Source organism: Corylus avellana, chromosome ca11 (assembly GCF_901000735.1).
Source record: "Corylus avellana chromosome ca11, CavTom2PMs-1.0".
In the NCBI taxonomy this organism is placed as follows: Eukaryota; Viridiplantae; Streptophyta; class Magnoliopsida; order Fagales; family Betulaceae; genus Corylus; species Corylus avellana.
Window position 1 is genome coordinate 11881546 of NC_081551.1, and position 24735 is coordinate 11906280.

General features: G+C 36.3%; 1 protein-coding gene across 5 annotated transcripts; it reads right to left on the reverse strand.

Moving 5' to 3' along the window:
* Positions 1–417: 417 nt before the first annotated feature.
* On the reverse strand, positions 418–9309 carry LOC132165495 (alternative NAD(P)H-ubiquinone oxidoreductase C1, chloroplastic/mitochondrial). Of its 5 annotated transcripts, none has more exons than XM_059576091.1 (11): positions 8853–9309; positions 8528–8721; positions 7742–7837; positions 7056–7122; positions 6746–6929; positions 6218–6311; positions 5909–6121; positions 5166–5555; positions 4934–5010; positions 782–885; positions 418–694 (listed from the first exon to the last, which is right to left on the reverse strand). In XM_059576091.1, exons 1-11 carry the CDS (start codon positions 8899–8901, stop codon positions 555–557), a joined length of 1608 nt encoding a protein of 535 aa, XP_059432074.1. In that variant the 5' UTR covers positions 8902–9309; the 3' UTR covers positions 418–554. The 5 variants fall into 5 exon arrangements, with proteins under 5 accessions (XP_059432074.1, XP_059432073.1, XP_059432072.1 ...); XM_059576090.1 differs by having other exon boundaries at positions 5909–6124; XM_059576089.1 differs by having other exon boundaries at positions 5909–6124; positions 7742–7834; positions 8847–9309.
* Positions 9310–24735: the final 15426 nt, after the last annotated feature.

Genomic DNA, 24735 nt, shown 5'->3' on the forward strand with positions numbered 1-24735 from the left:
CTCTTAATCTTTATTTAATACGATATGTTTAACAATTATAGATACATTTCTTGATTTTCTCTTAATCTTCATCTAATTCCACATTTGTTTTCCTTAACTACACTATTAGTGTTGTTCCTCTTTCCATATTTGCACATCTTCAAAAGCAAAATAGACAAAAATTTATTTAAGGTATGTTATACCTTAAAAGGTCATTATTATTGCCATCATTAATTAAAAACTACTTTTGAAGGGCCTTTTTATTATTATTATTATTAATCTTTTGAAGGGCCATTATTTCTTAAGAAGGCTTTTCAATGCTATTTTTTCAAGAAACCTTTTTTTTTTTTTTTTTTTTTGGAGGCTTTAAATATTTTTTTTTGTTTAGGGGCTTAAATGCCTACCCCTTGGAGGCCCTGTCAGCAATAGATAATATCCTATCCATAACCATCAGAATCTAATTTCCCCGAAATAAAATGGAATTTATGTCATAATATCAAACAAAGAAAGAAAATAAAAGAAAAATACTGTACAACCAGAAGAGCTGGTCAGCCATGTTCTATAAAATGGAGGAACTATGAACCTGAGAGAACCTTAGTTAGGGTGCTCTGTAGTGATGCAACTGAATCTATAGCAGACTTTGTAAGCCAGCTTATCCCCACTTTAAGCCTATGCTGATCTGTAGGTAACCTAATCAAGTATGCTATTTTCCTCGCTGCAAAGACACAAGATATTACAATGGGTGTACAAGTAAATATGGAAAAAGTAAATGAGAAAAAGGGAGCCAGAAAAAGAAATTTACCAGTATGACCAATAGGACCTTCTAAGGTTAGTCCCTCGATAAAACTTGGAGAAATAGCAGCATCATTCCTCCCCAGAGTCATCATCTCCCCTAAATTCTGAAACCTGGTAGCCAAATGGGACAGACGGATTACATTCAACTAATGTTTCTCCTCTACATTTTCTTTTTCATTTTTTTTTTTTTTTTTTTTGTTGCTATTTTTCTATCTTTTTCTTTTTCTTAAGGGTATAGAAGGTTATCTGCTTTAGAATATTCCACATACCATAGCCTATGAAATACTGTTGAGAGTAACAATACGACCAAGTAGCTCAACATCAGACATAAATTACCATATTAGCAATAGAAACTATATAAAATGCTATAAGATGATTGAAGTGTGTGGATATGTAATATGTGCACCTATGCTTGCTACATCAGTCTATGCCATGGATACCTGACCCAGCTCACAGAAAGAGAGGAGATCTCAAATCAAAGCATGCAACCAGAAACCAAAACCATAATCCAGAGAATTAGCCATTTACCATGATACAGAATTTAAAATGCTGCACAGAGCAAAGACAATCACATTTGTATGTAGTGTGAGACAAAAAGTCATACCAATTAATTGAAGTAAACTGTTATTTGATGGATTATATGATGCATTAAGCACAAGCGAGTAGTGAAAGTCAACTACATTGACATAAACATCTATAGTTATCATTCAAATGAAAACTGTCACCTTTTCTGAATGTTGGAAACTTTTGGCTACACTAATATTGCCAGATGAAGAAACCATTTGCAAGGCAAACATCACAACGGGAACCTGAGCAGTTCAACTAACAATTACGTGCTAGCTGTATGATGTAAGAAAAACCCCAATATTCAGCTCCGCTCAGGAACAATATCAATGGGCTTGTGCAGTTTATGGAGGGGAAGGTAGGTAGAATTAGGGATTATGGAAAGAATGAAGCCTAGACAGGTTAAGTTAATTTATGGGCTGAAATTGCAGGAAAATCAGGAGAGCAATGAACTAATAGAGTTTGAGAAATTGAGAATAACTTCTATAAGGTTTTAGCACAAACCAATACCTTTGTGCCCTCCAATAAGAGGATGACAAATCAGTGTGAAACACCATAACAAAAATAAGCATAAAAACCTAATTTTTTTTCACCAATACCTCATATGTGTTAAAACAAAAGATCTTTTAGAATAAACTTTTCCTATTCTTCCTACTTTGACCCACCAGACCCACCGACCAATCCAGACCACGCCGGAGACGACGCCGGCCAGCCCAAATCACGCCGGGTAAGTTCTTCAGTGCTCCCTCTCTCTCTCTCTCTCTCTCTCTCTCACTGGCAACAGAGAAGAAAATTTATGTCTTTGGTGCTCCGTCGCCCTCTCTCTCTCTCTCTCTCTCACTGGCAGCAACAAAAAAAAAAAAAAAATTTGTCACCGGCACCGGCATCTCTATTTTTCTCTCATTCTCTCACATTCTTAAACCGAAAAAAACTTCAACTCGAGCTTCGAAGTGTGAGCGATCGAGGCCATGGGGTTTGGTGAGAAAGGATGATCAGAGTAGAGAGATTGGTGAAGGTTGGTTTCAATGGTGTGGTATTATAGAGTGAGGGGGTGAACTTTGAAGGAGTAGGGAAGGCTACTCATGCAATTCAGACTATGGTGGGGTCATAAGTGATGGCAATGGTGCTGTCATGTGGAATTGAACAGGTCTCCTCTAGGAATCAAAGATGCAACCTTTGCAAAAGTAGAAACTCTCCTGCACAATTATGAAGATGATCCACTAATAGATGAGTTCCCATCTTCCCTCAAATTTTCCATGAACATCCTGTACTGAGGATCCCTATAACATCACCATCTTCATTTTCTTCATCACCTTCCTTTCCTTATTTCACTTCTACTTCTACTTCTTCCAAAGACAGGGAGTTCTTTACTGTATGTCTCAAGAACTAAAATGAAGTCATTAGATGCCGGTGCCAGTGACACAGAAATGTTCTCTGCTGCCAATGCGAGTGTGTGAGAGAGAGAGAAGGAGAGGGAGCAAGGGAGCACCGGAGATAGAGAAATTTTCTTCTCTGCTGCCAGTGAGAGAGAGAGGGAGCACCGGAGAACTTACCCGGCGTTATCTGGACTAGCCGGCGTCGTCTCCGGTGTCATTTGGGCTGGCCAGCGTCGTCTCCAGCGTGGTCTGGGCTGGCTGGCAGAGGGTTTGGTGGCTGGCAGCAGATCTAGGTAGGAAGAATAGAAAAGGTTTATTCTGGAAGATCTTTTGTTTTAACGCATATGAGGTCTTGGTGAAAAAAAAAAATTGGGAGTTTATGCTTATTTTTGTTATGGTGTTCCACACTGATTTGTCATGCTCTTATTGAATGGCACAAAGGTCTTGGTTTGTACCAAGACCTTATAGAAGTTATTCTCTTAAGAGTTTTTAGTACTATAAATTGTATTAATGTTAGGCTGAAGTACAGGATGTGAAGGGTTTCAAAAGGGGGGAGGTTGTGTATGAAAAGTTCACAATATAGAGAAGAAATTAGAAATGATGAAAAGAAAGGCATCAAAACCAGAAATTCATTGTAATTGTCCTTATTTTTCAGTTTACATCATTATGTATTCTTAGTAGTTCATAAATTTCTTTATTTCTTCAGAATGGGAAGACTAAAGCACCTAATATGACTATATAAGAGAGAGAGAGAGAGGAAAAAGAAGATAGACATTGTTAGGTTTTAGAAATTAGCTAATTCGGTGTCAAAACTAGTTTGTTCTTATCATATCTTGAGTGTTTTGGGGTAAAAAATGTTTGGGATTAGGATTCTGTGAGTTTTTGTCATGAGGACGTCATGACGACTTCATGACGTTCCTGGGAGGAAAATTGTTAAGCTCACTATATAATTTTTATCATGATGACATCACCATTCTATCATGACAAAATCAGACTGCCTTGCTTTGAAGCTTACTATGTATTTTCGCCATGACCACATCATCATTCCGTCGTGACAAAATCTGGTCAAGAAGTCATTGAAGCTCACTGTGACATTTTGTCATCACAACGTCATCATTCTGTTATGACGAAATTCCTAGGACCTGCCAAGTATCAGACTTTAGCATCTTATTCTAATTATAGAAGAGGAAGGGGTAAAACTGGAATTATGTGAAAAGGAAACCAAACTAGTTAGGGTATCTTGACCATAACTTTTGATCTCAAGCTCCAAATGGTGCAAACTAGCGGCGTTGGAAAGCTCATTCCAGATTTACAACTGTGTTGCATGTGCTTCTTCAAACTCAGACGTTTACTATGTCAAAAATGGCCCATAAGATTCTGTAAAGGTATAATTTTGTCATGACGACATGATGATGAAATTACTGTATGATTTCGTCAGGAACTCGTCATGATGACCAGATGACGTCTTGAAAAGCCTAGGGACGTTATAACTCTGTTATGACGTCCATAACTGTCCTAGATGATGTCATGACTTCCAAAAGACCTCGAGGTGATGTCTAGGTGTTGAATCTCTCTAGAATGGGAGTTGCTGAGCACGAAAGCACCTTAGAGAACCTTGAGTTCTTGCCTCTCCATTGTGAGTCAAGGGGGTTTTTGTTGAGAGCCATCGAAGTTTTCCCCCTCTTGATGTTTGCGAAGATTTTCCCCCTTAACCATTAGTGTACCAAGTGAGATTTTCTAAAATGCTTCAAGCTTTCAATCACTTGCGTTGATGATGTTTTTGTTCAAACCACTCTCATACACATCATTCAACCACCAAGGGGTCTATTGATGAATCGGCAAGGAGAACCACTCCAAGAAGATTGTCTAGATAGGAAGCAAATAGGAAGCTTGTTTATCTTACAAAGTCTAAGAATTACAAAGGGTTGTAAGTTTCCTTGTGTCTGTAATCTGGATCTTATTATAGTGATTTTCTGGGTTTGACTGCTCCGGAATGATTTTTCCCTTTGATTTGTTCAAAGAGTTTTTCACTTCATCAACAAATCTTTGTCTTGTAGATATGTGAATTATTTTGTGGTTGTATTATTTATGTTCTCTCATTAAAGACTTTTAATTTGAGATTTAAATTGTTTGTTTGTTAATTTGGAGATAAAACATGATCCTCGTGTTTTTATAGACACGTCAGTATGATACTAGCAAGTGAATCATCAGTTGCCAACCTAAATGGCAAAAGAGGACGGTCATTGATTGCTGCCCACAGATTCCAACCAGCAAAGTCTGCTTGCTGAAACGCAACCTGCGAGGTGTATGGAAGCATTTCATCAGATAGTAAATATAACTTCAAGAGAATATAGAAAACATCTACATGTCAATGAACAGGTCTAATAATTTTCGCCCAAATTTTTATTGATTTATAAGATTAAGTTATAAGAAGATGACTTATTCTAGCACCTGCGCAGTGGCTGGAAGAAGCCTTCCATTTGAGTCCCTCAAAGCAGCAGAGTCCCCAAGTGCAAATATGCGAGGGTGGCCCTTAACACGAAGAGTTTCATCTGTTTCTGCTTGTCCCCGGGCATTTAGGGGAAGCTCATTGGGCTTGCCACTGGGTTCCAGCTCAGGAAGAAGAGGTTTGGATCCAACAGTCCACAATACTAAATCTGCCTCCAGGATTTGAATTTGTAATCCCCTATTAGCAGGTTGAAGTTCCAATATATATTTCTCATGATCATCTTCTGCAGCAATGCCTGAAGTTGACATTTCTGAAGCTTCCACATTGTCCACTCTCTGAATGCAGCGGACAAAATAACCCAATAGCAGTTGAACTTTCCTAGATGAAAGAACCTAACACCCAAAAAAAAAAAAAAAGTAATCAAATCAGATATATAATTTACTTGCAATAATTATAATATGAATCTTGAAAAAAGATTGGAACATGCTCAAAGATGAACAAAATAATCAACCCCGCCATTAGACTGAAGACAACTTAGCCACCTACTGAAGAAGCTAGATTTTTTAAAAAAAAATTCCAAGTACTAAATTTTTCAGCAACCTTTTTAACTAATAAGCTCTATATACAAGTACATATCACAAAATTATCTATCACTTCAGCTAAAAAGGATTACCCAGAAGGCGCTATTCGGTGTTACACAAATAAACATCCAAGAAACACGCAACCAAACCTCTAGATGACTCACTTTCAAGGCAGCTTCCCTATTTCCAGGTTGGGCAGTTGGGCAGATTGTGGTTTCCACATTAATTGCTTGCACAATCCCTCTGTCCTGCAGTCTCTCTGCTACAGTGGCTGCTAATTCAACTCCAGAGTAACCACACCCGACAACAGCCACGCGAATTGGAGAGAACTTACCAAAGTTGCTTCTCTCCAGTCTTCTTAACTTATTGTCAACCTTCTGCTTTACATGTAAAGGCAGTGAACAATAATTTATTGCAACACAGAAATCCCATTGCCAAAAGATATCAATGAAAAGATTTCTTTAATCACTCACTTGTGCATCCTCCAGGATGGAGAATGGCAGTGCAGACTCTGATGCTCCTGGTACAACATCAAGTTTGGATTCAGCTCCCAAAGCAAGAACCAGCCTGGCTGCCCAGGGTTAAAACCAAAAAGGGAAAAAAGAAAGTCAAATCAGCAGGAGCAAGCAACCTTTACATAAACAAGGCCAATCTACGTAATGCTAATTGAGAAACCTGAATATTTAAGTCTCTATATTGAGGCAGGGTTTTGCCATTTACATTTTCTTCTGGGACATATAACTACTTCAGTACATTGTATCATACCCAGACTAAACCCACACCCCAAATAGTACAGAGAGGCATGAAGGGAACTCTTCTGTAAGGTCTCTTTAGGGAGACCCTAAAAACTAGGAAACAAGTATGTACTGGTTTCTTTTACATATTTAAGAATCTAAATTAAATATTACAACCATACAAGCACCTAGCATAATAGGTCTTCAATGGAGCGGAAATAAACTTAAAACTTTCAGTAGAAACTGTGTCAATAATAGGAATTGTACCAGTCATATTCAATAAGGAGGCCACTTTCAAGATGCACAGTTCCTCCGCAATTAGATCCAGAGCGCCCATTGATTCCCAAATGATCAGTTGGATGCAACACTTTTACCCTGTCTTGGAAAAACTGCACACTTGTGTTTGCCAGCAAATCTGAGAAACGAGGAGCTATTTCCCATGCATCTACTTCTGCATACAAGGAGATAATTAAGTTGTTTTTGTGTCCCTCTTCCCCTTTTATAATAAAATTCAGATGAATCATAATTTGAATGTGGACTAATAAACTATTTATCAAAAAAAAAAAAAAAAGCATACCTCCAGATAGAAGCTCATATAACATTGGCTTAAAAACAAAACGTTCAGACTGGTCGACAAGAAGCACCTGGTCCCATATCCAATGAATTTCAAAGGTGTTAGTCAACAAATGGAATAATAAAAATATTTCTATAATTAAAAAATTATCAAAAATTTATTACTATCCTAATCTTTTTCCTTCCATTAGTCTCATAAGGCGAATGAGAGGATATTAGACACCAACAGCCAAATCATTTCATTATAATTTTCACAGCACAAAAAAGAGCCCAATTTTGCTTCAACAGAAAGGTATCCATGCTACCATCCTCAAAACTTCAAGATTGACAATTGTTCTCTTTTTCTTTTTCCAATTTCTTTTCCCTTGGTCATGGGCAGCAAAAGACATCAATTTTTAGAAATGGTCCATATATGTTTTATGAGTTTTATTCTGATATGATCAAAATGCAAAGTACAATTAGCAAACAATAACATAAGGAATAGTGAGATTGCATGACAAAGACAATGAACTAGTTTCTTAAAATTGGATAAAAATGATATTGGAAAGGTCAAGTAATCTTCTTCTTTTTTTCATCTTTATTTGGGCTCTGTAAGACTTTATCGATAATACTAATTAAAGATTCTTAGTCATAGATGCTTTATAGGAATCAAGTTACTAAATAAATTTTCGCTTTTTAATCACAACATACCTGAGGTTTTTTGTCATCAGGCCACACAAGTGATTCTAGTCTCAACGCAGTATATAAGCCTCCAAATCCACCGCCTAGTATACACACCCTTGGCTGCTGCAACCGAAAAAAAAAAAAAAAACAAAAGTTTCACTAATGTTCATTCAACCCAAACGCTTAAGGTTAGGTTGGAAGGCCCAAACCAAATGGGAACAAACTCTCTAACACCCCTTCTCATGTGCAAAGCCCAAACAGAAATAGAGACAAACTGGCAAAACTAGCCTAATTGATGCAAATGGAGTGGACAAGTGGAGTCTAGGAATATAAAGATGTTGGGCTCTGATATCATGTTTGAGCATCTGACCCCAAAAGTTGATGCTATTTTGTGAGAGACCAAAACCAATGGCAGATTTTAACAATTAAGACACAATCACTGAACTTAAGTATTTCTTCATTATCTTTACAGGGCAGAGTAAATCTGATACAGCATAAAATGATCCACTTCAAATTGAGAACAAGAAATTCATCCAACAGTAATGACAAAGTAATTTGAGGATGCATTATTAATGAATATGAAATTAGAAAAAATAAAAATAAAAGATATTATTATATCGGTAACTCAAATTCCATGAAGGAATGTATCTATACTACCAAGCACAGACTAAGGCTAATCAGTTACCCTGACAGGTATGACATCATGTTGTAAACAAAACACAAGGGGAATTTGATCAATATGGATTCAATTGCAATAATAGGAACCTTCTTCTGAAACTTTTACAAAACATAAATTCACACAAGATTTGCAACCTTCTTATCTGGCCATACATAAGACTGCGGAGCTGTTTCACCTTCAGATAACTCCGCAACACCTCCACTCCACCCTGTTGTACCCGAAGCTACAAATCCAACTCCTTTCTTCCGAAAACTCGTAAACAACGCCAAATCGGTCCCATATCTTTTTGATAACCCGGGAAATAGCTTAGGCCATTGCTTTGCTCCACCTGAAATTTAAAAATGACTTACAAATCGTAACTCAACATTGATATCAACAGAAAACTGACACTGCGGGGAACATTGTTTTGGTTGTTGAGAAAAGGTAAGAAAAACAAATCTTATTTTGACTTACACATACGATTGAAGGGTAAGAGCGCTGCTGAAGTAGTTAACGCAAATTGTGCCATTACCAAATACAACAAAGCGTCTCTATCTGCGTGCAATTAGAGATTTATCCCTAATAAGCCGTGACCTATCGAGAGAGTTATAACTGCTTTATGCGGCTGTTTGGGTTCCACGCTCCCAGCAACGTGACTCAGCTTTCTTGAAGATTGCTTGTTATTATAACATATTTATCAACAAATGCATACATTTCTGCTCCACAAACATCTCTCGATCAATCCTCCAATTACTAACTAGAGGGTTCTCGTGAATCCTGAATGTCAAAGCCGCACAAATAAATCAAAAGAAGAGTGTTGGTGTTGAAGAACTGGAGGTCGGACGAAGAGAGGTGCTGAGGGACGATTTGGTTTGATGGGTGTCGATTTTGGGGTGTGACTTTCGGATTTGATGGAAGGAGAGTTTTCGGTCACTGAATGCAGGAAGTGAGCTGGGGAAGAAGATAAGATGAAGAAGAGAGGGTAGAAAGGTAAAAAAGGAGTACAGTACTAGAAGTCCTGCGTTTCATGAAGAGATCAGCTGCGTTTTGGGCATGTGTTTCATGTAATAACTCTTTGCGTTTTGTTTTGTTTTTTTGTTTTTTTTTTTTTTTTAATAAATCTTTCATATTCATTTCTTAAAAAAAAATCAAGAGCTCTTACATCAAAAAGCATAAAGTTTTAATAAATATGAGATTATAATGTCATAAATACAAATATAAAAATCTTACAATCAAGTCATATCTATGACTTTAACTAGGAGTGAAATTTAAAACCGCCTAACCGCAACTGCTAACCGCTAACCACCTAACCGCCTGAAAGCGGTTAGTAAAAACCGCTAACCGCCTAAGCGGTTGCGGTTAGTGGTTAGTGGGTTTTGAAAATCCGCTAACCGCTAACCGCTTTTTCTTAAATATATATATATATATAAAATAAATAACAATAAGTCATGAGTTTATGAACTTTTTTTGGTTGATTGAAATGGGCCTCAAGCTTCAAGTTTAACCATGTTGGTTTTTTTTTGTTGCTTGTGAGTTTATGAACTTGTTTGTGTTTTATTTTATTTCTATGTGTGAGTTTATGAACTTGCTTGTGAGTTTATGAACTTGCTTGAGTTTATGTATAAGACTACAAGTGAAGTAATGATTTTGGTGTAATTTTATTTGTATATTATATGATGTGTAGATTTGTAGAAGGTGGCCAACAAGATTTTGGTATACAGCAATTTTTAATGCTAAAATGGCCATGAAAAGGGGAAAAAAAAAAAAAAGTTTAAAGTGAGCCCAAAACCAGCCCAAACCCGATCCAAAACCGGCCCAAAATCGGTCCAAAGAAAAAAGCCCAAAAAAAAACAGTTATCCCAAAGCGGTTAACTGCTAACCGGGCGGTTAACCGCCTAGGCGGTTAACCGCTACCCGGTTAGCGGAGGCGGTAAGTAAAAATTACTAACCGCCTAGGCGGTTGCGGTTAGCGGTTTTGGCCACTAACCGCTAACCGCAACTGCTATTTCACCCCTAACTTTAACATCCACTAACTCATATACAAACTTCAGTTATAGGACAGATCTGCTCTAAGCAAACTTAATCTAATACATAGGTAACACATATTCTCAACTTTTATTTTTTAAGCCATAAGAGCAAAACTTTATCCTCGACCCAAAGGTTAGGATAAAAACCATTACCCCAAACATCGCTCATGAAAGTAGATCTAAGAAGAAGTTCAAACCCTTATTAAAAAAATAATAATAATAAAAAATAAAAAAAAGCAAACAGCTACAACAGCTTGGGCGAGGGAGGCGAAGCGCACTGGCCGGAGCATGGTGGACAAGATGGAGCCTATGGGCAACTGAGGAGCTGGGGAGTACGGTGGGTCAGCGCGTAGCCGGGCGAAACTAGTTTAGGAGACTAGATCTGGATTTGAAAAAACTAGATCTAAAACCCAACCGATTTCAAGGAGGTGAAGAGCGGCACAGTACTGTGGAGGGCGGGCGGAGACGGCATAGCATAAGGAAAGGGATGGTCAGGGCAACTGGATTGGTCAAAAAAACCAAAAAAAAAAAACTAAAAACAAAAACAAAAACAAAAAAGGAGGAAGAAGAAGAAGAAGAGAGAAAGAAAGAAAAGAAAAGAAAATAGGAGGCAAGAGGAAAGAAGAGAGGAGTAGGGAGAGGGGAAAGAGGAGGGAGCACCCTCCTCCCTGCAGGTTTTTTCTCAATATCAATAATTGTTGTGTTTCAATTATGTAATAAAAGCTTGTAACTAAATTAGTCAGCAAATCAGAGGCAAGATTGTATTATGTATAAGCACAAGCTAGGAGTGAGAGGTACCGAATTAGTTTTAGTGTTCAGGACCAACTTTGGGAGGAAAGCCTCCTCAAGAGGAACCTGATATTTAGTAAATTCTTATACTATTGTCATACAATTATAATGATGTGGCAGTGAATATCAACTTTTGGATCAACAAGAGCTTATAAAAATAAAAATCAAGGGCTGATATTCACTGTCATATTATCATAATTATATGACAATAATATGAGAGTCTACTAAATAGCACTACTTCCCTCGAAATGCCTATACTTTCAATAAGAATTCTTTTTCCATTTTATCTTAATTTCTACCTTTCCATTTCACTTCATTTTCCCATAACAGAGTGTTCATCTGTTACAATTTCGATTTGTTGTTGTTGGCCGAATTTGATGAAATTTTTTTTCTCATAATCGGTTTTGATTCACATATTGGTAAATTTAACGGAGTGTTATGTAGGAGCGGAGTGAACCAAACGATTCTCGAACCCAAAAAAAAAAAAAAGGATAAAAATATTTAAGCTGATAATGGCAATCAATCATTTTTTTGTGGAGACACTTCGTGAAGTTTATGCTATGTAAATTTCTCACCCCACTTCAAGATTCTGAAGCAGCCAATCTTGTACTTCTATTCTCATTCATTGTAATACCCCGAAAATAAATTAGGGTTAAGTACACTCTAATTATGATGCTAGGGTTGGTTCTGATTGGTAAAGTATAAGACCTTGGACTCTTTGAGAATTTACTATTGCACCGACATTCAACAGAGGTGCCGATGCCTGTAGTACTGAAGAATCAGCTTATACATGGTAACCAATGAATATAACATCAATTACAGTGTGTAGGTTAAGAAATAATTCCTAAAGGACGAGAAAGCATTGGAAATGTCGTCTTAAGAGGGAATCTTAGATTTTTGAATCCCAAGAAGGCACTCAAAAATATTGTGATGGATACCATAACATTCATCTCGGAAAGAGCTTTCCGGAATGGGGTCGCATGCGCAATTCCGAGACTCGTAGCAAGAGTTATGCCTGTTTTACTGAACACTGCACAATCGGTCAAATTGCTGAAAAGTCAACTGCGAATGTTCACTAGTTTTGGCTGAGCGCTCGCTGACCAAAAGTATAGACATGCTTTTTAGAGCATCAAAAAGGTACAGACAGGCTTTTCAGGAGTAAGTGATGAGTATCAAATGTCGCATATTTGGGCCCCTTAACTTGTATTTGTTAAAACCTTAGCTTTGTTATTTTCTAATGTTTTTGGTTAGTTTTGGTATTTTAATGTTTTAGTGTTTTGCAGGTCATTGAGAGAAAACTGCGATCTTTGGTGTGGAAATGTGCAAAGAAATCGAAGAAGTGAAGAAGAAGCATTCTTTGGAAGTGCACTCGAGCGCAGGGAGACTACGATCGAGCGCACTCGCGCAATCATCCGGATGCGCAGCCCCCAAGTACTGCATCGCAGTAGCCGTGAAGACCCGAGTGTGCTTGAGCACACCCCAAGTGCGATCAAGCGCATTTACGCTAACCTAGCAGCGTTGAAACCCTAGACTTTTATTATTTATAGCATATTTTTCTGTTGTAAACACACGTTGGGAGGCGTCATTTAGAGCCTATTTTTGACCTAGAGTTGTTCTTGTGCTTTTTCAGATGTTTTCCTTTGTAAGTTTTATGTTTGTTATGATTTCAATTGATTTGATTATGTCTTTTGTTATCATGAGAGGATAAAACCTTCAACTAAGGTTGAAGATGAAGCCTCGCCATTGATTAGTTTTATGTTTGTTCCTACAATTCTGACCTTAATGTAATGTATGTTCGTTTCAATTCAATTATGTGACAAAGTTGTGTTTGATTGTGCCAAAGTTGGATATTCATTGTGTTTTATCCGACGGATACATTGCATCTTTTGATTTACTTTTGATATCCATTGTCTTTTGTGCAAAGCACGGATGCATTGGATCTTTTGAATTAAATTAGATATGCATTGTCATTTGTCAAATGGATGGATTCATTGAATCTTTCAATAGGAACAATAGAACATGCATAGGGTTTAATTGTTTGTCGGATTTATGATCTAAAACATAAGCATATATGCTTTAATTTGGTGAGGTGGATTCTGAAAACCTTAGTACCTTTTTATCATTCCATTTAATCAGTTTTAATTTTAGTTTATTTTTATTTTGCACGACAAAAATTCCAAAATTCAGAACTAGGTAAAAATAGAATTAGTTTAGATAAAAATTGATTTTTGCAACGCAATTCCCTGTGGATCGACCTCGCACTTACACACACTATATTGCACACGACTCGTGCGCTTGTGAGTACAATTAAATTTGTACATCAGTAAGTCCAACAGTACACCGAACGCTAGGTGGGGGGTCACTTGAGTGCTCGCCCAAAGACATTCCAGGGAACGTCATCTTGGCCCGGCATTCTATAGCCCTTATTTTATGTTCTAGGTTCGTCTTGGCTCAGGTTTAGAACTAATAATAAGTCTTTTCTCAGTATTCGAGGTTATGGAGCCTCAAGGGTATTTTATGGAGGAGCCTTACAACCCGGGTGAGTACAAACTCACATGGATACTTGTTGTTACTTTTCCCGCATTGCACACCTATTTTTTATATATCAAATATGCATATTTACAACTCTCTTGAAATACATTTTGGAACCACTATGAACTCTCTTTTGTAAAAAAGTCTGTTGATTAACAAGATATTGATGAGACTTGTAAAAGTATGCATGTAAAAGACGGATAAGATTAATTGTATCGTATGGCATGGTACACCAATAAGCGCGGGATAACGGCCATGAGCCTATTATACAGGTTAACTTTATAGTCAAACATGTGTGTGTGTGTGGGCCTTGGATCCAATAGTTATTTTGTGATCAGTGCAACCATTCCTAATGATTGGTCACTATAAGACGTACATCACAAAAAGTGTGGGCCATCCAAAGTCGGACTCGGTCAAACTGCTAGTGTTATGGACGGTAACGTACAATATCTGGGGCACTCATATTGTAAAATAGGTCTCTCTGGACAGAGCCAACCCTGCTAAGAAGGGGTAATATCTCGGGTAGACCATATTGTTGAACTATGACATGATTCTCATATTACAACATATATTATATCTGTATTGCATCCATAATAAATTATCACCTCATAATATTGCATGTGCTTTATAAATAAATGAGTTCACCATACAATTATAATGATGTAGCAGTGAATATCAACTTTTGGATCAACAAGAGCTTATAAAAATAAAAATCAATGCCTGATATTCACTGCCATATTATCATAATTGTATGACAATAATATGAGAGTCTACTAAATAGCACTACTCCCCTCAAAATGCCTATAGTTTCAATAAGAATTTTTTTTCCATTTTATCTTAATTTCTACCTTTCCATTTCACTTCATTTTCCCATAACAAATTGTTCATCTGTTATAATTTCGGTTTGTTGTTGTTGGCCAAATTTGATGAAATTTTTTTCTCATAATGGGTTTTGATTTACAGATTGGTAAATTTAACGGAGTGTTATGCAAGAATGGGGCGAACCAAACGATTCTCGAACCAAAAAAAAAAAAAAAACAAAGGATAAAAGTGTTTAAGCTGATAATAGCAATCAATCAATTTTTTTGTGGAGACACTTTGTGAAGTTTATGCTATGTAAATTTCTCACCCCACTTCAAGATTCTGAAGTAGCCAATCTTTTACTTCTGTTCTCATTCATTGTAATACGCCGAAAATAAATTAGGGTTAAGTACACTCTAATTATGATGCTAGGGTTGGTTCCCATTTGGTAAAGTATAAGACCTTGGATTCTTTAAGAATTTACTATTGCACCGATGTTCAATAGAGGTGTCGATGCTTGTAATACTGAAGAATCAGCTTATATATGGTAACCAATGAGTATGACATCAATTACAATGAGTAGGTTAAGGAATAATTCCTAAAGGACAAGAAAGCATTGGAAACACCGTCTTAAGATGGAGTCTTAGATTTTCAAATCCCAAGAAGGCACTCAAAAATATTGGGATGGATACCATGACATTCGTCTCGGAAAGAGCTTTCAGGAATCGGGTTGTATTCGCAATTCCAAGACCCATAGCAAGAGTTATGCCCGTTTTACTGAACACTGCGCAATCGGTCAAATTGCTGAAAAGTCAACTGCGAATGCTCATTGGTTTTGGCCAAGCGCTCGCTGACCGAAAGTACAGACATGCTTTTCAGAGCGTCAAAAAGGTACAAATAGGCTTTTCAGGGGTAAGTCCAACAGTACACCGAACGCTCGGTGGGGGACCACCCGAGTGCTCGCCCAAAGACATTCCAAGGAATGTCATCTTAGCCTGACATTCTATAGCCCCTATTTTATGTTCTAGGTTCGTCTTGCTCAGGTTTAGAGCTAATGATAAATCTTTTCTCACTACTCGAGGTTATAGAGCCTTAAAGGGATTTTATGGAGGAGCCTTACCACCCGGGTGAGTACAAACTCACATGGATACTTGTTGTTACTTTTCCCGCATTGCACCCCTATATATATATATATCAAATATGCATATTTACAACTCTCCTGAAATACATTTTGGAACCACTATGAACTCTCTTTTGTAAAAACGTATGTTGATTAACATATATTGATGAAACTTGTAAAAGTATACATGTAACGGCCATGGGCTTACACCGATACGTGCAGGATAATGGCCATGGGCTTACTATACAGGTTAACTTTATGGTCAAATGTGTGTGTGTGGGCCTTGGATCAAATGGTTATTTCATGACCAGCACAGCCATCCTTAATGGTTGGTCACTATAGGACGTACATCACTAATAGCGTGGGCCATCCAAAGTCAGACTCGATCAAACTACTAGTGTTATGTACAATAGCGTACAATAACTGGGGCACCGATATTATATTACAGGTTCCTCGGGACAGCGCTAACCCTACTAAGAAGGGGTAATGTCTTGGGTAGACCATATTGTTGAACTATGACATGATTCTCTTGTTACAACATATATTATATCTATATTGCATCCATAATAAATTGTCACCTCATAATATTGCATGTGTTTTGTAAACAAATGAGTTCACCATTTAATGATGGGTAGGGTTGGCAATTTTGACACTACCCGACAACCTGACACGAACACGACACGAAATTAGCGGGTTTGGGTTTACTTTAAACGGGTTTGGGTCATAAACGGGTCGACCCGTTTATGACCCCGTTTATGAGTGCTTGGCGGGTCGTGTCGCGGGTCGACCCGCCAGACCCGTTTGTTTTGTTTTTTTTTTTTTTTTTTTAACCTAAAGGCTAAAAGAAATTAAAAAATTAAAGGAAATTAGAAAAGACTAGAAGAGTTAGGCGTGCCATTCCTCGGTTCCTCCATTCCAGATAAGTCGAAAACCCATTCGGCCATTTCAACCCATTCCTCCCTCGAGCTCACCGGACCTCACGCCGCGCCACCGCCCACGGCCACGCCACTGCCGGTCTCTCTCTCGCCGCTCCTCCACTTGTCAGCATCAGACTCCTCACGCAGCTTGCAGCCACGTCCCACTGAAACGGAAACCCATTCGGCCCATTCCTCCCTCGAGCTCACCGGACCTCACGCCGCGCCACCGCCCACAGCCGCGCCACTGCCGGTCTCTCTCTCGCCGCTCCTCCACTTGTCAGCATCAGACTCCTCACGCAGCCTGCAGCCACGTCCCAACTCCCACGGACCCACGAAGCCACGGACCCACGCCACACCACCGCCACTCCTCGCCTCCTCTACCGCCGCTCTCTCTCTTCCGCCGATGTCGCATCCGGTATGTATCTCTCTCTTCAGTCTCTTGCTCTCTCAAATCTGAATATTGATGCTCTGATTTTATGGATTGTTGGCTTTTGCTTCATTTTAGGCTTTTGTGTTTGTTGTGGAAATTTTGAAGTGATTTTGTGTTTGTTTGTGAAAATTTTGAAGTGATTTTGTGTTTAGGGTTTAAATTTTGAAGTGAGCTGCTTTTGACCAAAGCCCATGAACTGAATTGAACCAATTTCGGAATTTCCCATAAATATTATTCAAACTTCAAAGTAACATGAGCAGATGAGCTTCACCCTTCTAGCCTTCTTCTTTGTTCAAGCTTGTTTGCCCATTCATTGAAAAAAAAAAAAAAAATACTTTTGATAATGGATTAATCAATCAGGACTTAGGAGCCAAACTTGTGTATGTATTGAAAGATGGATGTGGCTTAACTAATCAATTTGGTTGGGGTAGAAAAATATATTTTTGGTCTCATATAGGCTTAACTAATCAATTTGGATGTGGCTTTTGTGTTTGTTGTGGAAATATTTAACAATATGTTATACCTAGAGTTGAGCACTTAAAGTTGTTACTCTTTTGAGACTCAATATCTTATCCTAGAATACTTATAAAAATAAAAAATAAAAAAAAATCTCATCCTAGAACATGCTAGGAGCCTAGGAGGCCTCCAATTTATATATATAAAATTGCTAAACACAATTTGACAACAAACAATGTGTTTGATGAATGACAAAGAATTAATGCCTACTTAATTCTAGTTTTGTGATAGCATTACTAAATTTGGTTTGATTCTTACTTTTGAACTTATCTTTAACTAACTTACTAACGATTATGTGTGTAGGTGATTAACGAAGATTCGGTTATATTCGATGATGATGTGGTTGAAATAAATACAATAGGAGATGAAGATCCTTTTGTTCATACGAATCCGATGACGAACAAAAGGGTCCAAAAGAAGCGTAAGAAGACCTCAGTAGTTTGGACCCATTTTGATGAAATTCGTTCTAAAGATCCAAATGACTCAAGGATATGGGCAAAATGCAAGTTTTGTGATCATAAATATATAGCTAACAGTTCACATGGAACTGGAAATCTGCAGAAGCATATGAAGGTTTGTGGGGGGAAAAATGATCATGATATTCAGCAATTGCTCCTATCTAGAGATCAAGGAACTCTGTCAGTAAGTACCTCAAAATTTGATCCAAAAAGATATAGAGAATTGTTGGTTGCTATGATTATTAAGCATGACTTGCCATTTTCATATGTTGAATATGATGGTGTAAGAGAGTTGCATAGATACTTGCGTAGTGATGTACCATTAATCTCTAGAAATACTGCTAAGGCAGAATTGGTCAAGATGCATATGTTGGAGAAACAAAAGGTTAAGTCTTTGTTAACTGTTTGTCCTGGAAGGATTAGTTTTACATCTGATTTGTGGACTTCTTTGAAAACTGATGGATATATTTGTCTCACTGCTCATTTTATTTTCAAAAATTGGGTATTATCTAAAAGGGTGATAAGTTTTTCATTTATGCCCCCACCACATAATGGTGATTCTTTGGCTGACAAGATAGATAGTTTGCTACAAGAGTGGGGGATTGATAAAAAGGTTTTCTCTATAACATTAGATAATGCTTCTGCAAATGATGGTTGTGTTGAGAAACTGAAACAAAAATTAAACATGAGGAAAGCCCTTCTTTGTGAAGGTGAGTTGTTTCAAATGGGTTGTTGTGCCCATATTCTTAATTTGATTGTGCAAGATGGATTGAAAGAGATTGCTGATGCTATCCAAAATATTCGAGATAGTGTTAAGTATTTTAGAGGATCACAAGTAAGAAAACAAAGTTTTCTTCATGCTGTCAATCAAATGTCATTGGACAGTAACAAGGGGTTAAGACAAGATGTGCCAACCAGATGGAATTCGATATATCTTATACTTGAGAGTGCTATTCACTATAGGCGTGCTTTTGCTTATTTGGAGATGACTGATAAAAATTATAAATTTTGTCCTAGTTCACTTGAATGGGAAAGGGTGATTGATATCAGTACTTTTTTGGGCTGCTTCTATCGTGCTACATGTGCTTTTTCTGGTACCAAATATCCCACAGCCAATTTATACTTTCCTGTAGTTGCATTGATTTATATGAACTTGAGGCAAGAAGTGGGCGAACATGGGTATAAGAAATTAATGGCAAATCAAATGCTCGCCAAATTTGAGAAATATTGGTCAGAATTTAATGTAGCATTAGCCATTGCAGTTGTCTTGGATCCTCGTTACAAGCTTCGCCTTGTAAAGTACTACTATACGAAGATTTATGGAGCTGATTCTGAAGAGTATAATAATGTTTTTAATAAGTTAATCAAACTTTTTATGGAGTATAGTACTCCTACAACTTCAAGCTCCACAGTCGTTCGGCCACAAGAAGACCCAGATTGGGAAAAGGTGAATAATATCATAAGTTTCTTAGCTCGTTAGTAACTTACTTAGTATATTATATATATACTCATAACCATTTACTAATTTTATGTTTATATTCTCTCTGTTCATGTAGGAATTTCTAGCATTTGATGGAGTCGATTCTGATGCAAACAAGACTCAATTAGAACTTTATTTGGATGAGCCCAAGTATGTGGAAAAGAATGCGACATTTCATATCCTTTCATTTTGGAAAGGAAATGAATTTCGTTATCCTGAAGTAGCTGCCATGGCTCGTGATATTTTGAGTATTCCTATTTCGACTGTTGCTTCAGAATCCACTTTTAGTGTTGGTGGACGTGTGATTGATCAGTACAGGAGTTCACTTAAACCTGATATTGTTGAGGCATTAATTTGTACTAGAGATTGGTTATATGGAGAGCAAGGTAATATTAGTTATTTGCATATTTAATTTTTTTCATTTACTTGTAATTTTTTTATCTTACTTTAATGACATTAATTTCTCCTCTTATTTTTTGATATAGAACAAGCTTTAATGACGGTGGATAACGAAGAAGAGGATGTTCTGACATTGGATAGTATCAGTTCCTGTCAGATTCCAAGTTCATCTGGAGCGTGTTAAAATGAGCATATTTGTTGATCATTCAACTATTCAAGAGTGGACAAGAAGTGGCAAAAATGAGAACTCATTTTGTATTTGTAAATTTGTAATGATGTAGTTTTTTTTTTTTTTTTGGGTTATTTGATTGGACAATTAAGCATATTAACTTATAACTATTAAGTGATTTGGTGTGGCTAGTCTGCTAGGAGTTTAATTTTAAGAGATAATTGCTAAAAATATTATTATTTTATTAAAAAAAAAAAATCATTTTTTAAGTTAAACGGGTCGTGTCGACCCGGCACGACCCATTAGTTTAAACGGGTCTCACGGGTCGTGTCGTGCGACCCGTGAAAAACCTGGGTTCGAGTCGTGTCGGGGGGTCCGACCCGTTTAATAAACAGGTCGTGTTTGGGTCTTTGTTAAACGGGTCGCGGGTCGTAAACGGGTCGACCCGCGGACCCGTTTTGACAGCCCTAATGATGGGTATATCATGCGCATTTATACTCACTAAGTTGTCGGACTTATCCTTGTATTATTTTCTCATTTTTCTCTATATGTCCAACTATGCTATTATAAATAGTTTAGCACAAGATGGATACCACGAAGCATCTAGTTATTGTGGAGGATTCGATCCAGGAGATGCTTAAGGACTTATTACGAGCTTAGGCGGGTGGTTATGGTAACTAGTATGTTTGAGTTATGTTGTAGACTTAAGAGCTTGATGCATTCTTGCATACTAAGGTATAGAAATGGATCCCTTGTAAAGATGATATGTATTAGGGCTGGAAAAAGGGGTCGGCGGGTCGACCAGTTTACGACCCGCGACCCGTTTAGGGTTAACTAGGGGTGAAAGTTGGTTACGGTAGAAAATTTTTACTTTCGAATTTCGACACATTTACGGTCGGTAAAGTTAGTTAATTCATTGACTTTTACCGATAGTACTTTTTACCGACACCGACCGCAACCGACAAAGTCAGTTTGGTGTCGGTCGGTAATTTTAGTTTGGGCTGGGCCTTGCTTTTTCCATTGGGCATCCTTTTTTGTGCCGAATTTGTTATTTTTTTAGGGCCAATTTAAACTTTGTTGGGCTTTGAATTTTGTTATTATTTTGTTAAAACTTTGATGGGCTTTGAATTTTGTTATTTTTTTTGGGTACAAGCCTCTGGCCAGATCCACTTTGATAAAAAAACAAAAAACAAAAAACAAAACAAAACAAAACAAAACAAAACTTTCAACAATTTGATAGGGTCGTGTAAAAACAATTTTCCTAATTTCAAGGATTTGTGAATATTCCCTATTTTAAGCCAAGTAAACATAAACATAAATTATGTCATATAATAAGCCAAAAAAAATACCCAATACTATAGCAAGCAAGCATAGACAAAAATTATATCACTGTTATCACATAATAAGCAAAAACGATTCTCAATTGTAAATTTGTATTCAACAACTATGACATTATAACATAAATTAACAATACAAGCCATAGTATATGACATTATCAATCCATTACCCATTCAAAATGAAAATATCAATCTATTAAACAACAAATAAGTCTAATAAAAAACAAACAAAAAAAAACAAACAAACAAACAAACAAACAAACTACCAATATGAAATCATCAAACAAACAAACAAGCAAACATACAAACATCAATATGAAGAGTTCAAAACATAAACACATAAACAACTAAGTAATCTAAATTCTACAGTTAACCAACACATAATCCATCTATTTCCTAAATTATGTTATGTTGTATTACATTCATTTGATTTCGTCAACTATGTTCTAAATGTTTATTGTATACAGGAAGATGCACAAGAAAGAGTGGCATTGAGGGCAGAGATAGCAGAGTTGAGACCCCTACTTGAAAACTTTAAGCAACGATGAAAGATCATACTCATTCCACCTGACCAAATGATGCCAAATGTAGCAGATTGTAGAAGTTTTTATATTTACGTTGAACATGACTTGGAGGCTAACAATATTATGGTTTTGGTTTTTGTTTTATAACTAGATATTGGTTTGGGTTTTTCATTTAGGGATATATGAATTTGGTCACAGTAATTTTCAATAGAATGTGTTTAACGGATTTAAGATAATATTTCAAATTTTTAATACCTCATAATATCATATATCTTATGACTTATAAGATTATCTATGATAAGTATGATCATTATGACTCATAGTTATCCAAATTCTTAAATATCATCATATGAATCTCATAAGACCATATGTTATATAATTTATATAAGGGAAAATTACAGTTTACCCCCATAAAGTTGACAACATTTTTCAATTCGAACACTAAAGTTTCAATTTTTGCAATCTACCCCACCAAAGTTCCAATTTTTTGCAATTTGACCAATTGTATCCAAAGCTTCTCATATTGCCCTTAATTTTTATTTTTTTATTTTTTATAAAAAAATTTTAAAAAAAATTCGGGGTGGCCATAGCCACCCATTTGGCCATCTGATCATTTTTGCACCCCCAAATTTGTTTTTTTTTCTTCATAAAAATAAAAATAAAAAATAAAAATTAGGGGCAATATGAGAATTTTGGGATAATATTGGTCGAATTGAAAAAAATTGAAACTTTGTGGGGGTGGATTGCAAAAATTGAAACTTTAGTGTTTGAATTGAAAAACGCTGTCAACTTTGGGGGGTAAACTATAATTTTCCCTTTATATAATTACTATATGATATGAATATAATCATTACATCTTAGTATTATCATTAGTTACATATGAATCATTAGATCATGTTGTCCAAGATCTAAGACCATATGATCAATATTAGTCATAATGATCATAATTCCTAAATATGATAATATGATCTAATTAACAATTATCATATATATAATAATATGATTAATTCCTAAGTATGATAATATGATCTAACGATTATCATATAATAATATGATAATTTTGAGTCATAATGATCATAATTCCTAAGTATGTGATGATATGATCTAAGTATTATCATATGATCTCTAACAATTTGTATAGTTTTCGATTTTATATAATATGATCTAATGATTATATGATTAAGCATTAATATTATTCACTTTTATTATTTAATATTCATATTTAATGATTATTGTGATGTTATTAAATTGCACATATTATTCAATTACCCTTGAAATATAAGGATATTTTTATAATAACAAAGGTTAAAATAGACATTTACTTAAATTTTTGGCGTTAGCTGCCGAAATGGGTGAAAATTTAATTCAGCCGCCCTTCTCAAAATTCCCACAATTTCTGCAAATCCACCCTCTCATCTCCTTCATTCACAGTAGCGGTTCTCTCCAGACTCCCCACATGGATCTCTCGCATGGATCTCTCCAGACTCCCCAATTTTTGTAGGCAACCCCCCACATGGATCTCTCTTCTTATCTCTCCCTCACTCGAGAAGGAAAATATTGCTAAAGACTGTCATTTTAAAGTAGTTTCCTTTTATTTTCCTGATATCTTCTCAGATATTTCCTTAAATTCATATATAGATTCACCTCCCTTTAAATACCTACTAAGTTGTATTATATACAGATCCAAACCATTTAATTTATTTATTTATCTTTGATCATAAAAGGTATTTTGCCCATTTTTTTTTAAAAAAAAACTCTTTTAATTTTCCTTCTTATATGTCCGGAAATGACTTAACTACTCTTGCAAATATGAGCATTTAACTGGAAGAGAAGCTGTCCTTGAAATACTTCATGTAATCATTGTCAACTTTCCAAGTAAAAATGTGGATGAGCAATCAGAGACATTATTTGCGCAATTGGTGGTTTGCTTAGCCAATGGTGAAGATAGTAGGGTTCGTTCCATGACTGGTGCAGCTATAAAGAAGCTCTTTGGGTGTGTGAGCTCACGTTCACTTGATTACATTCTTGAGGACACATTATTTTGGTATTCGGGAGAGACACAGTGACTGTTGAGTGCTGCGGCACAAGCAACCCTCTCTGAATTGCAATATTGCACCATGAGGTGGATAATTCTGATTTGGGAGGACCGTTCACTTCTTTAGTTGTAATTCCTATCAAACATATGTTTCTTGCTTTTTCTTTCTCTCGTCAATATGGTAGAATGTAATTCATTTATAGTAGTAGATAAAATAAGACAGATGAAAATATGTAAGTTGACTAATACAATAAATTAAATGCTAGTGAAGATTTATGAAACAAAAGTGTGTTTCTCTTCTACGAAGGAATCAATTGGAAATTTATTTTTGTATCAGGATACTCAATAAATTACTTAATATCTAGAATTGTAGAAATGGACTTACTCCCCATAGACATGTTGGGGAAATGAAAGTGAATAGTGTTCTTGTCCTTTCTGTTTTCTGCTATTGATTTTCTAGCTAGCATGTGGATTTTATTTTTTGTTTTTTAGTGTGGGACTGTTTCATCAGTCCAGAATCATTGTGGTGGGCTGTTGTTAATTGTGTGATTTTCTTTTTAATTGCGTTCCGCTTTTGCTTTGTTGGGTTTATGAAAATGGATAAGAAAAAAAAAAAAAAACATTTGCATTTGTTTCATTTCAGGATGCATTGCTTCAGAAACTTCTTAATGAGAACTACTTATCAGAGGAAGAAAGGTACTAGAGGATTTTATGGTCTCCATAAATTTTTATAATTTTGTCTCTGTGAAACCTTCATCTTGTAAAGATATGAAATGCAATTTTCTTTTATATGCCTTTGTTCTCTGTGTAGAGGTCTGGAAGCATATAA